The following is a 13,168-nucleotide window of genomic DNA, read 5'->3' as shown; positions in this document are numbered from 1 at the left end:
TGGCTTCCTCAGGAACAAAACACACTACAGTACATGTGTGCTGAGCTGACCGCCACGGCACACTTGACAACCTTTCACGGCACACTAGTGTGCTGCGGCACAGTGGTTGAAAAACGCTGCTCTAAGCACACTGTCCCCTGCAATTCTACTTTCTAAAGCTCAAAGTCCTGTTTAGAACTTTAGAGAGCAGTTTATATTTGGTGGTGAGTGATTTAAGAAGACATATGACATTGTGGATGTCTTTGTCTGAGGCAGGAGTGACACACAGATGGCTGTCTTTTTCAGAAGGGGCCTCAGAGGTTGTGGAGGGAGCAGGTGATCCAGTTCTAGTCGCCATGACTGTTGCCAGGCTGTGAGAAATCTAAAGGAAACATTTTAGATCTGTGTAAGACAGGGTATCAGTCAGGTTTGCCGACTTTCTAGCTGCCCCTTCCGGGAGGGAGCAGCCAGATCGGCATGAGAGGGGGCGTGGCCATCGCGAGGAGGCGGGGCCGGCCAGACGACGTGCATTTGTGGGTGGAGCAGGCCCACACGATCGCATAATTTTGGTCCTGCCCCCGCTACTCAATTCCTATATTACAGGCATTGTGAAGCAGGGGGCGGAGCCAAAATGACACGATTCAGCATTAATCGCGTCACTGCCTCCCCCTGCTGCGGGGGTTTCTAAGGTAAATGCCGGGGGGATAGGAGGGGTGGGTGGCAGAAGTGATCAAGGGGTTTATTTACTAAGCTTTGTTAGGAGATAAAGTGAACGGAGATAAAGTACCAGCCAATCAGCTCCTAACTGCCATGTTACAGGCTGTTTGAAAAATTACAGTTAGGAGCTGATTGGCTGGTACCTTACCTCCGTTCACTTTATCTCCTAACAAAGCTTAGTAAATAGTCCCTATGGAGCTGTACAACAAATATGAACAGAGGCTGTCACAACTCACTGCCTCTTACTGTATGCAGGTCTAGGCAGGTCTAGGCATGCATAGCATAAAGATGCTGTCAGGGATCCTACCAGCACTTCCTCACAGTTGGAGTGTAGTGTAGAGGGGCAATCTTCAGTGACAGTCCCTAACACATATTTTAAAAGGAAAACAGGAATAATAATGGGAGGCTAAAGCAGTAGCAATAGGAACTGAGAGATAGCAGCATCAGGGATTCCACTGTGTGCTTTGTTGGCATGCTAATAGAGTAGTGAGAATGCAGGCTCACCTTCCTCAGTGTACAGTTTGTGGTGCACCGCTGCAGAAGAAATGTTGCAGGTCCCTAGGCAGAAAAGAAGAGAGGACCTGGCACAGATGTGGTCTGTCAGCAGTAGGTGGTTGAGTGCAAGGGCATGCGCTCCACAGCAGAATCTAGGTGGTGAGACTTGGACTTTGCAACCCACAGCCGTGATCATCCAACTGGAGAGTGAGATGACTGCAACCACCTTGGTGCTATGGCACTGACTGACAGGCTGTGGAGCAGAGTGAAAATATTGAAAGCTGGAAGAGTGTTGGCGCCCTTTTTACCTGCAGCCTATTCTGTTTAATATAACAGTACCCCTACTGTATGAAAGACAATATATAAAAAAAATAAAAATAAAAACATATACAGGCGCTTTGGATGCTCAAAGTTCACAATGTGTTTTACTGTGGATGAATGTCCTATCTTTTTCCACAAAAATGGAGCAGTCTCTTCTTCAATATCCTTGTTCACGTGAATATTGTCTCTATATATCAAATGGAGTCTTCCAATTAATGAAAATCTTCTATTATGCAGTAATAATTCAGCTCAAATAAGAAAAAAGGGAAAGGCTTATAGTGTAGTATGTTCTAAAAACCATATATTTTATTCATAACCATAAAAACATGAAACATTAGGGAATAATCCCAAATATCCAACAAACATATGGACTTTCAAAATAAGTGCATATAAAATCCTCCTTAGGGAGTTGTGTGTACCCATACCTTTGGAGCTCTAAATTGGGAGCAATGGTAAATGCATACGATAGGGGAGCTCCGGATATCTCCACTCCGACCTTCAGGTGGAAATTAGGACGCCTGCAGTTACCATTGGTTCCTTTTTCACCAGCTGTCAGGGTAACTTTGGGTATTCTTCCTTATGATGAGGACACAGTTGGAACCTCTAAATCGCCGCCAACGCGTTTCAAATCCAACAGGATTCTTCCTCTTCCTGTGTGTCACAGTCCTGAGGAAGAATCTTGATAACATCAAGGTAACCCTCCATGAAATAAAACTCCTCTGGTCTCCTTTGATAACACTGAATCAAAGAAAAGAAAAGGAAAAAAAATATATAGAGAGGGTTTAGTGGGAGCAAAAAAAACAGACCCAAATGAAAGAATAAATAGAATAAAATGGTAGAGAGGAACAGACACATATAAATTAAAATATTAGGGGGGTGAGGGGGAGAGAGAGTACCAGGCCCAAATGAAATAACTATATAGGGATGGTAGGCAGAAAGGATAAAGTCCCCTAACTTCCAATTGCTTAATTAGTCCTCAGGGAGGGTACCGCCGAGGTGCCAGAGCAAAAACTGGCCCTGTATATTTATACACATATAATAGTATTTTGGAGAAAACCATGGGTGTAGAGGTAATTGATAAGATGTAGAGGATCATTACAGAGCAAAAGTGCCCTAATTGCACATTTGCAACCTGCAGTACTATTGGATGGAATTGATGGGCAGTTCTTAAGAAACTGCAAATGATATTCCTAATTTTCCTAATTTTATAATTATTTTGAAAGGCAAATAAAAAGCATACAAAAATAGACCCCCCCCTCCTATACACAATGTTATGTATTTAGAGGAGTTGGGGTTAGAAGGATAGAAAGAAAGGGTGGGGGGTTCTTTACAGGATGTTCATATATATTATGCTATTAAAAAAATTGCTAAATCTAGGCAACCAGGTGTCACATTGCCCTGTCATGGAAGAAAACAGAAATCCCAGTCACTGGCGAGATCTGGCACATTCACTCCATGGAACAAATTACCAGTATTCTTCGCGGTTCATCTAAGAGTTTTTCTAAAATATGGGAGCCCTGGACATCTTATTTCCAGGTCCCACCTGCTTTTTCCTGATTTTTCTAAATTGGATAGTACCTCTTTGACTCGTATGCTTGGCCACCCCTGTGCCGGTAGTTCAGCTGAGTCCTCATCTCCCCCTCCCCCTCTTTTTTCCCTTCTTTTCTACTCTTGATTCTCCTTTTTCTATTCTAAATTCTTTTTTTTTTCTATTTCTAGATTTTACTTAAAAATTGGTTGTGACTGCAGATTTATGGATACTTATTTTATGGTTTGTCATGTATCTGACAATTTGTTGATTTTCCATGTATCCTTACTGTATTATTTCATCTTTTTAGTACCTTTATGTAGGTCTTCCATGTATTGTATCTCAACCTTTCAATACATTTTTTATTTAAAAAAAAAAAAAAAAAGAGCTAAATCTAAAAATATTACAACAAATGACTAATACCTACAAATGAGTGTACATTCAAAAGAAGAAAAAAAAGGTCCAAACCTATAATTTCTCCTGTTCTCAATTCTATCTGGGTTACAAAATACAGGGCCATAACTAAGGTAGTGCAACCTGTGCCATGGCACAGGGCACCGCAGGGCAGGGGACGCTGTTTGGGCCTGTCAGTTTTCTGTTTATTATCATTCTCACTTGTAGCTTCCTCTTATTTTATACCCAGCATCTCCTGGCCTCCTATCTCTTCCCTGGTCCTTACCCATGAGGCCATGCTGCTTTTTCTGTGCTTTATATCCCTATTTGAAAAATGAGGGGGGCGCCAATGCTCTTTCTGGCACAGGGCACCGGAAAGCCTAGTTACGGCTCTGACAAAATACTTTATTCTCAATGTGTAATGAGTTAGCCCATATAAGAATAACGGGCCAGTTAACACTCGCTGGCAGCGGTCTGGAGGGCTCTTGCAGCTTTTAAGATAGTGGTCCCCACAGTCCTTAATCCGGCCCTGGTCATAAATCCTGTTATCAGACTACAGTCAATTATACCACATCAGTGCCCCTACCTTAACATGTCCATTAATCAGATAAACAAGCCTTAATCAGGAGTTTATATTATTATCTTTTATTTAAAATGTGCTAACATACTACACAGCTCTGCACACTGAAGGGAAAAAAAATACATACAATGCATACTTGCCTACTTGTGAAAAAGCATTTCAGGGAGATTGTGAAAGTAACACCTATAAGCGCAGCAGTAAAGTGGGTGTGTACTGCTACATCTGAGAGGCGTGTCATAAAATTCACTTACATCAAAATGTAAACAAGCCCCAAAGCAGTTAGTAAGATATACATTTTGATGCAAACACAATGATACTTTTCAGAACATGCATGTAGCCATAGGGATCATTGTGCCTTACAATACACAATACACAATACAAGAATCAGGCCTTGTGGAAACCTTAAAATAGTCATAACTGCCCTCTGCTTTTATAATAACTGAGTCTCCATCCACTTCTGGTTGTAGGATACAGAGCTAGGATTTATACAGTATGTCCCTTGAGTAGCAGCAACTGCAGTCACCAAAAAAGCACCAGCAGAGGTGTTTCTACCCCTTGGCCAGGATGGCACTCACCAGGGGCGCTGGCTGAGGGAGGGGCACCACCCGGCGATGCCACCCGCGGCCAAGGGGTAGAATCACATAGTAGTTTAGACAGAACTACTTTCAGATTTTGGATCTCCTATCATTGTGTGGGGGCATCATGGGAGCTGTAGTCTGACCCAGGTTCTTAGCTCGGTGGTGGAGGCCACAGCCTGGTGATCGAAGAACTACATAGTCCAGAGGCCTCCGGGCGTGGCAGCATGCTGCTATGCGATCTTGATGCCCAGCTCGCTGGCTGAGGGTGTCTCTGGCTCTCCTCATTGTACGGGGAAGACTGGAGACCGCAGAAGGAGGACACAACTGGGGTCCCTGAGAAGGAAGCGAACAAAGGTGGCTTCCAGGAACCGGCCCAGGGGCATGATGGGAAAATGGGGATTGATGGGATTGGGGGGTGGCTGTTTTCTGTGCCTATCTCATTGTATGTAATATACCCCCCTCCTCACTGACTGCTGCTTCCTTCTGGGGGCTTTATTCATACCCATTAATTTACTATACTCCCATCTCACTGACTGATTCTCCCTGCTGAGGGGCTCTATTCCTCCCCATGTTGCTACTAAACCCCCCATCTCCCCCACTGTTCACTGACTGTTGCTCCATCCTGGAGGACTTTATTTCTCCCCATGTTGGTATTATACCCCCAACCCCTCATAACTGACTGTTGTTTTCTCTTGGTGCTTTATTCCTCCCCATATATGTACTGTATTATACCCCTCTATCTCACTGACTACTGCTCCCCCAGAGGTGGGGTCTATAAGGGGACTACTGTATGGCATAATGTGCATACGGGGCTCTAGTGTGTGGCATAACGTGTATAAGAAGTAATACTGTGTGGTACGCATGTATAAGAGGTACTACTGTGTGTCGTAATGTGAATAAGGGACACTACTGTGTGGTGTAATGTTAAGAGACACTACTGTGTGGTTTAGTATAAATAAGGGACACTATGCAATGTAATCTGATTAAGGGGGCACTATGGTGTGGTGTCATTCGAAATGGGGGTACTATTGTGGGGCCATGTCCCTTCCCAATGAGACCATGCCCCTTTTTTAGAGTGCGTTGTTCCTATTTACAATATAGGGGGCACTAGACCCTTATATTTCCAGGGGTATTCGGACCTCTAGATATACACCTGGCTGTAGCCCTTTCTTGAAATGCTTGCAACTTCTTTGAATCCATAGAAAAGTAATCTGCTGAGATAACACAACCAAGCAATTGATTAGACAAATTAAAATATTGCCCAGGTAATCTACTACAAAGTGCCCCAAGAAGTTGCAGAGAGCATCACCAAGGAAGTCCTCAAATACAGCAGGAGAATTACAGATGCTGAGGGACATTAACATACTCGTAATGCCCAGTGTGTGTATTAAAGGCAGTTTTCCACTTGTCTGTTGCACACATTCTTATGAGATAATATGCTCCCCAATGGTCAATGTTGAAAAATATAGTGTTTCCTCATAGGCCCGTATTCAATTTGAAGTGTTAAGTCCGGATCCGCGTTAAGTTTCCGCCGATGACGTCATTATCTCCTGCCTAGGCAGATAGTCAATGCAATGTAATAGGCGGTAAAGTATCACCTATGAATGGCAGGCGGAAAAAAGTGCAGAAATGGGTTTTTGGGGTGCAACTTTGCGGGAACCCCCGTGCAGCCTTCAGACAGTCCCCCAAAGGTAATCTGTGTAAAATAAAATAAAAAAGAACTTAAGGACACCCCAAAAATTGACTTTGTTGGGGTACAAACTTAAAAACTAGTGAACTTGACTCTGGGTGGGGGGTCCCCAAGTATGCCCCAAGTGTTTTTTTGATTGCAGTGTTTGTGGCAGGTGGATTTTTCACGATTTTTTCAACTTCACTTTTTCAACTTTAAATATGCTGACCCCCATTTTCAAGTACCCCAAATGTTCTGGGATAACTTATTTTCTGTAAAAAATACTCCTAAATACTATTCTGCATCAGGTATAGAAAAACGCTATTTAGCAGCCATTGAGCCCATTTAAAACACCGAGGGGCCTATTCATTAAACCTAAAAATTCTCTAGAAATAATTAGGTTTAGAACTCGCATGGCGTTCTACCTAATTATAGGTAGAATTCATCATTCCACCTCTCCATAAGTATCTATTCCGAAAAGCTGTCATTTTTGTGATGACAGCTTTTTGGGAAATAGATACTTTTCCCTGCCTACACTACCTTATCGCATCTGGAAACAGTGCTGCGAATGCGCTGTTACATCTGTAAAACCAGCGCATGCGCAGCACTGCCTACTGATGCGTTAAGTTTGTGTACCCCCACGACCCCCCCCAACCCCCTCCACTCACCTCCCCCCCCCCCCCCGACTTACCTGTCCGCGCAGCAGCCTCCGGCTCCGTCCTGCTGGTCTGTCATGTGGTTTCCCAGCAGACCACATGACAGATTAGAAAAAAAAAAACTTTTTTTTTTTTTTTCAAAACTTTCTTGTGCTCTGCTGGAGCACACATGTCCGACCAGCCTCCGGAGCCTGAGGACGGAGCAGAGCGCCGGAGGGACTCGTCGGGGGACCTGCACACGCGGATACAGGTAAGTCGATTCTGCTATTCGCCACCTCACAGTGGCGAATAGTAACTGCATCAAATTCCGAAAATTCATAATTTTCGGAATTTGATGAATACCACAATTTCCACATCCCCATACTAATGTATGGGGAGTGTGGAAATTAACGCAGGGGAACTTAGCAAGGAGATATCTGTGATATCTCCTTTGCTAAGTCTGTTCATGATTACCAAAATAACGTTATTTAAAGAAAATGTCCTTAAAAACATTATTTTAGTGTTGATGAATAGGCCCCCAAATACCTTCAGCAAGCCAAATCGGGGCGTACCATTGTGAACCCCCATGTCAGAGCATCATTTGGGGGGTGTCAGGCTGATTTCCCCAAAACTGACAGTTTTTCCGCTTGTTAAAGTATCGCCGGGTCCCGTTTACGCGTACTTTCAAATTGAATATGGGGTAAAGCATGCACGCACTCTATACTTTTCCGCCTCCAAAACAGGCGAAGTCGGCGTTAAGTCCGGGCCGCGTTAACTTAACACGGCTCGGCTCAAATTGAATACGGCTCATAGTTGGTTAAACTCTTCAGATGTCAAGGTGAAAAAGAGTATTTATTTTTTATTGTAATTTTGCTTAAACCCTGAAAGTCTATACAAGGGTGTCACGTTTGGGATTTTGAGATCAGAGTCAGACCCGTGGACTGGGCTGATGGGTCATAGTGGAATAGTGGTGGTTGAATCAGAGGTCTACTCAGGGGGTGAGACCCATGTGGTAAATGCCTGGTGCCTTCATAGAGGTCAGTGACACCTGGAAATCTCCCAGTCTGTCCCTGGAACAAACTGGGTGGAACTCAACCCCTTGCCGTGAATATAGGGATAAGGGTCCGGAAGCAGTGTTTGAGAACTCAGGGAACAGAACAGCGAGTAATACAGGTAATAATCAGTAATCCGTCTGTAATCTGCTGACAGATGCTGCAAACCGATTACCAGAGCTAGGTCACTGGAGCCTCAAAGATGAATCTAGATCCAGCACCCAGCAACCGGAATGAACGCTGGAGCTGGAAACTCAGCACAAACCCTAACACTCTAAGAGAGGACCCTCATCAGGGCAACAACCACCATTGATAGAGGGACTCAGAGAAGGTCAGGAACTGCAATGCTGAGAGTAAGCAATGTAATTTGTGAGCAGGGAATGGGTATGAAATACCGCCGGCCATTTCGATTCCTGTCAGCGGCAGCCCGACAAAAGCAGAGTTAGAAGCAGCGGAAGCCCGACAGCGCTGGAAACCCGATCATGGATAGGTGAGTATATACTAACCTAACCCCCCTAACCCTAACCCTCCTTAGGGGTGCCTAACCCTAACTTCCCCCCCAAGTGCCTAACCCTAATCCCCCTTCTAAGTGCCTAACCCTAACCACCACCTTCCCCGCTGGATAAACCTAAGACCCCCGGGGGAACGCCTAACCCTAAGTCCCCCTCGGGGGTGCCTAACCCTAACCCTCCCTCCCCCTAGCTTAACCCTAACCCTCCCGGGGGGGTGCCTAACCTCCCCCCCGGGAGCCCTAAACCTAACCCTCCCCCCCGCGGCTGTCCGCTCGCGGCGCCCAGCATCACTACGATCGGGATGCCGGGCGCCGGTCTCCCGGTGTCGGGGAAATGCGGGCGTCTAGATGTAGACGCCCGGCATTTCACCCTTGCCGGGAAATGACAGTCGGGAAGCCGGCTGCCGGTATTTAGGCAGTTGGCTTCCCGATTGCTTCCCGTGAGCAGAAAGGTAATCTGAAGTATAGTGAAGGTATAGTCCACTTGAACCCGCAATGGGCGGGAAATTTGTACTCAGAGGACTTGCTCATAGTTAGGATCACTGTAGGCAGTAGACGGCACTGGGAAGGGGTTGGGAATGGAATGCCATCTCACAATCCCAAAGGTCAGAATCCTGATGCTGGCATCTCAATTGGTTGGGATACCGACAACTGACAGTAAATACAATATAAATCTAACCCTCCCTCCCCACACCCTAAACCTAACCCCCCACAGCCTAAAACTCACTGCCCCCCAGCCTAAACCTAACCCTTCCCCCAAGTGCCTTACCCTAACCCTCCCCCTAGTGCCTAACCCCAAACCTGAACTCTCCCTATGCTAACCTTCGGGATGCCAGCAATTGGGATGCTGGTGCCGAGATTCTGACTGTTGCTAGGATTCTGGTGCCGTCATTGTGAGCGCTGGTACCCCAACCGCCGGGAAGTAAGCACTAGGAAAGTCTGTATGATGCCCAGGAAACTTCAGACTACTATGCAGGCTGGAAAAAGGGATAAGTCACAGGCTTGGACATTACTTGAACCAGATTGGGACTGGAGGTAGCAGACGTAGAATTGAATTGGATCTGGAGACTTGAACCAGACTGGAACTGGAAGTAACAGCTGTTGAGCTGGAGTGGAACTGCAGGTTTGAACCATAATGGGACCGGAGAGGACAGCAGCCAGCAATAGTGGAACCACAAGCTTGAACTGGAAAGGGACCAGAGGTAACAGCAGCTTAGCCGGAGTGGAACCGCAGGCTTGAACCGGAATAGGACCGGAGACAGCAGCAGTCAGCCAGAGAGGAACCGCAGGCTTGAACTGGAATGGGTTTGGTGAGAGCAGCAGCCAGCCGGAACCGCAGTCTTGTATTCAATGGGACCGGACAGAGCAGCAGCACACCGGGGTTAAACCACAGGCTTGTACCGGAATGGGTCTGGAGAATATAAGATGAGCTGGCCTGGGACCAGTGATTGAACACAGGCTGGAAGCAGGATATTGCACAATGCTGCAGAGTGGATGGAGCAGACTATGATTTGCTGGAATCCAGTAGCGCAGGTTCAGGCACTGAATCGGAGGTAGTACTTACTCACTAGTGAGTGAGATAATTGGGAAGTGAAGAACCACATTGTTCCGACAATGTGCTAGTGGCAGGTGCAGGCTTAAATAGGGTGCTCTTGTCAGGGATAGGAGGAGGCGGTCATGTACGTGAAGGAAACAGGTAGAGACTGGATACTAGTGATCATCTGATTAAACCTAACATGGCTGCGCCCATGACCCTCAGGAATTAAGTGTTAGTGCTCTGGGACACTTCGTTCCAGGTTCCCTTGCTGTTACTCTCAAGTCATCTCTAGTTACTCTCCTGTGCCAGCGGTGCGACTGGATACCTTACCCACGTGCTATGTACATCCTCCAAGTACAACCACAGTGTAACTTTCCTGTGCCAGAGGCACGACTGGATACCTTGCCCACATGCTCTGTACATCCTCCAAATACAACCACAGTGTCACTCTCCTGTGCTAGCAGTGCGACTGGATACCTTGAAGTGTACTCAGTACAAACTCCGAGTACAACCACAGTGTCACTCTCCTGTGCCAGCGGTGCGTCTGATACCTTGCCCACGTACTTAATACAAAATCCTCGCTAGTGCCTCTTTCAGAAGTACATTTTCCTGGGCCTCATCAGTTTTATCTCCCTCCATTTCCCACCTGTTTCGGAAACCTGACCAAATGGTCGCAACCTGCTTGCTGGGTGCAGCTTAAACCCATATCCCGCTTGGAGGGGTCACTGGTGAACTCCTCCCAGCAGGTTAGACTCCACACCTTTGATCAGGTCTCTCCAACATCCGATACTTGTGGATGAGGAGGACATACATCTAGGACCCTCGCCTCTGATTCCTTCCACAACCCCAGACCTCAGCTTTCAGCTCTTCGGTAGGAAATTCCCCTGAGCTAGCTGTGACAGAATGTCCATCAGAACATGACCACTGGTGCCAGTGCAACTGCAATAAAGTTGCTGGCTGTGACATGCCCATATCTAGCTAGCCACCCTCGTTACCACACAGGAATGCCCACTGAAACCTCCAGCTCTTGCATCCAAATCCATTCTGCGTCCCCAGCGGTAACCATCGGGAAGCATGTGCATTGTGACTCGGACAAATTCTGTGCAGACTGAAATATCTGCATCCACCTCTGAATGAGGCCCAAGATGAGGAGTAATGACCATTAAGTCCACCATGCATAATCTCATGGCTCTGCACCAATTCCTTTCTTTACTTGACAGATGAGAGAACCCTAATTGTATGGGTTCCAGAGAATCAAAGGCCAAGTAAAGTGAGAGGTAGTGTGGGGCCAATATTGTCTTTTCTCATATTGCTATAATGGATAAATTCATAATAGCATCCAGAGAGTCTGCAGTATGATATTGAAGAATATGAGAATGACCGCGGCTAAGACAGACACATAACTATTCAGTACGGCCAATAGCTGAGAGATAGAATATTAACACGTGATATGCAGCAGCAATATAGTAATTCTACCTTGCAGAGGAGTAGTAGCATAGGAGTAGAAGTTAGGAGAGAGCCTATTATACTGAGGTAACTGCTACTGCACTCAGGGGTAGATGTATAAAGCAGTGAAAAGAGTGGAGAAGTTACCCATGGCAACAAATAAGCTCCTACCTATCATTTTATAGAATGTACTTGTACTTGATAAATGCAACCTCAAAGCTGATTTGGTGTCATGGGCAACTTCTCCACTGACTCACTTCTCCACTCTTTTCACTGCTTCATACATCTACCACAATGTACCTATTACCTGTTCTTTATTCTGTACTTCATCTCAGTCAGCTCAAGAACTTATTATACTTATGTTTTCATGTTTTATTCATCAGGAGAAGACCCGAATAGAGACACTCCAAAAGCTACAGAATTTGGAAATTGAATATATGGCACTGCAGAAAGCGTATGCATTACTGCAGAAGCAGCTAGAAATCAGCCAGAAGGCAGAGGCAGAGAAGGTAAGAAAACATTATAAAACCTCAGAATATGGTCATAATAAAGAAAATAATTATTCATTATGTTTTACAGCGACTCTAAGTTTCTTTTTCTTGAACGCATTATTAATGTAAATATTTTATTAATGTAAATATTTTATTGTCTCATATAGTCTAGAATTTGACACAAAGCTAGGGAACAATATGAATATAAGTACAGAGATCTTCTGTTATTCATCAGAAAATATAAATGAACAAATACAATACTGTCATGAGTATCTGCAAAGATACATACATATTTATTTTAGGTTTCTCTTGAAAACCATTCTTGTTAAGAACAACATCATATGTTGTTATTAAATAGATGTTGTCTAATATTTATATTTCTTTAACCACTTAGCCGACTAATTTTTTTGTAAACACCATACAGAAATAGCTTTTATTTTATTTAATTAAGTTTAAAAATATAGCTAAATTTATTTTAAAAATATACCTAGGGGATGTTTTGCACCCCCAACCCAATGTGCATAGGCCCCCATTGTAATTTCACTTCCCACTTCCCATCAAAAATAGCCCCCCCCAGAGTCAAAAGATCCCCAGCAATATCAACCCCCACCCACCTAGTGGCAATAGGTCCCCGTAGCAGAGCCACCCTCACCCCCATGGACAATGGGGTCCCCATTTTGATCCCCCCATCCCCATGTATACATGTAAAAAAAAAAATTTTAATATATGCCCTTTACCCCAGCCAAAAAAATTAAGCACTTCTGCTCCGGTCACATCACATGCGACCACGCCAGTTAAGTGGTTAATAAAATGGTTTTGGAGCAGTTTGTAATGTTTTTTGAACAAAGGAGGCATCATACACTGACTAATACACCAACTAAATAACTTTTCTAAATCATTGAATGGGGCTCAGTATGTTTTGGCGACAATCACAATTTCAACAGTCATTAAACACAATGTCAACAGACAAAATGTCGACATGTTCAGAATGTCAACAACCACAATTTCGACTTGCAGTATGTCAACACTGACAAAATGTTGACATGTTCAAAATGTTGACAGTCAAAATGTCTACTGGTACATATTGTTGACACGCAATTTTAAGCCTAAACCTAGCCCTAAAATTGTAACAGTGTCAACATTTTAACTGTGTCGATATATGTTGGGTGTGCACATTTTAACCATGTCAACATTATGACTGTTGACAATGTGATTGTTGACAACATGACTACATCC

The 13,168-nt window shown here is 44.7% G+C and overlaps 1 protein-coding gene across 1 annotated transcript in view; it reads left to right on the top strand.

Annotated features, from left to right (window-relative positions):
• Positions 1 to 13,168, top strand: part of ALPK3 (alpha kinase 3) — a 186,000-nt gene that overhangs the window by 109,496 nt on the left and 63,336 nt on the right. The window contains exon 6 of the mRNA XM_088446714.1: positions 11,825 to 11,950. Coding sequence (XP_088302840.1) covers positions 11,825 to 11,950 — 126 coding nt within the window. The remainder of the gene's footprint in view (positions 1 to 11,824; positions 11,951 to 13,168) is intronic.

Source organism: Taudactylus pleione, unplaced genomic scaffold, assembly GCF_031769625.1.
Source record: "Taudactylus pleione unplaced genomic scaffold, aTauple2 ptg000019l, whole genome shotgun sequence".
NCBI classification, from domain to species: Eukaryota; Metazoa; Chordata; class Amphibia; order Anura; family Myobatrachidae; genus Taudactylus; species Taudactylus pleione.
Note: the sequence above shows the minus strand (reverse complement) of the source record. Positions and strands in the feature narration are given on the sequence as shown.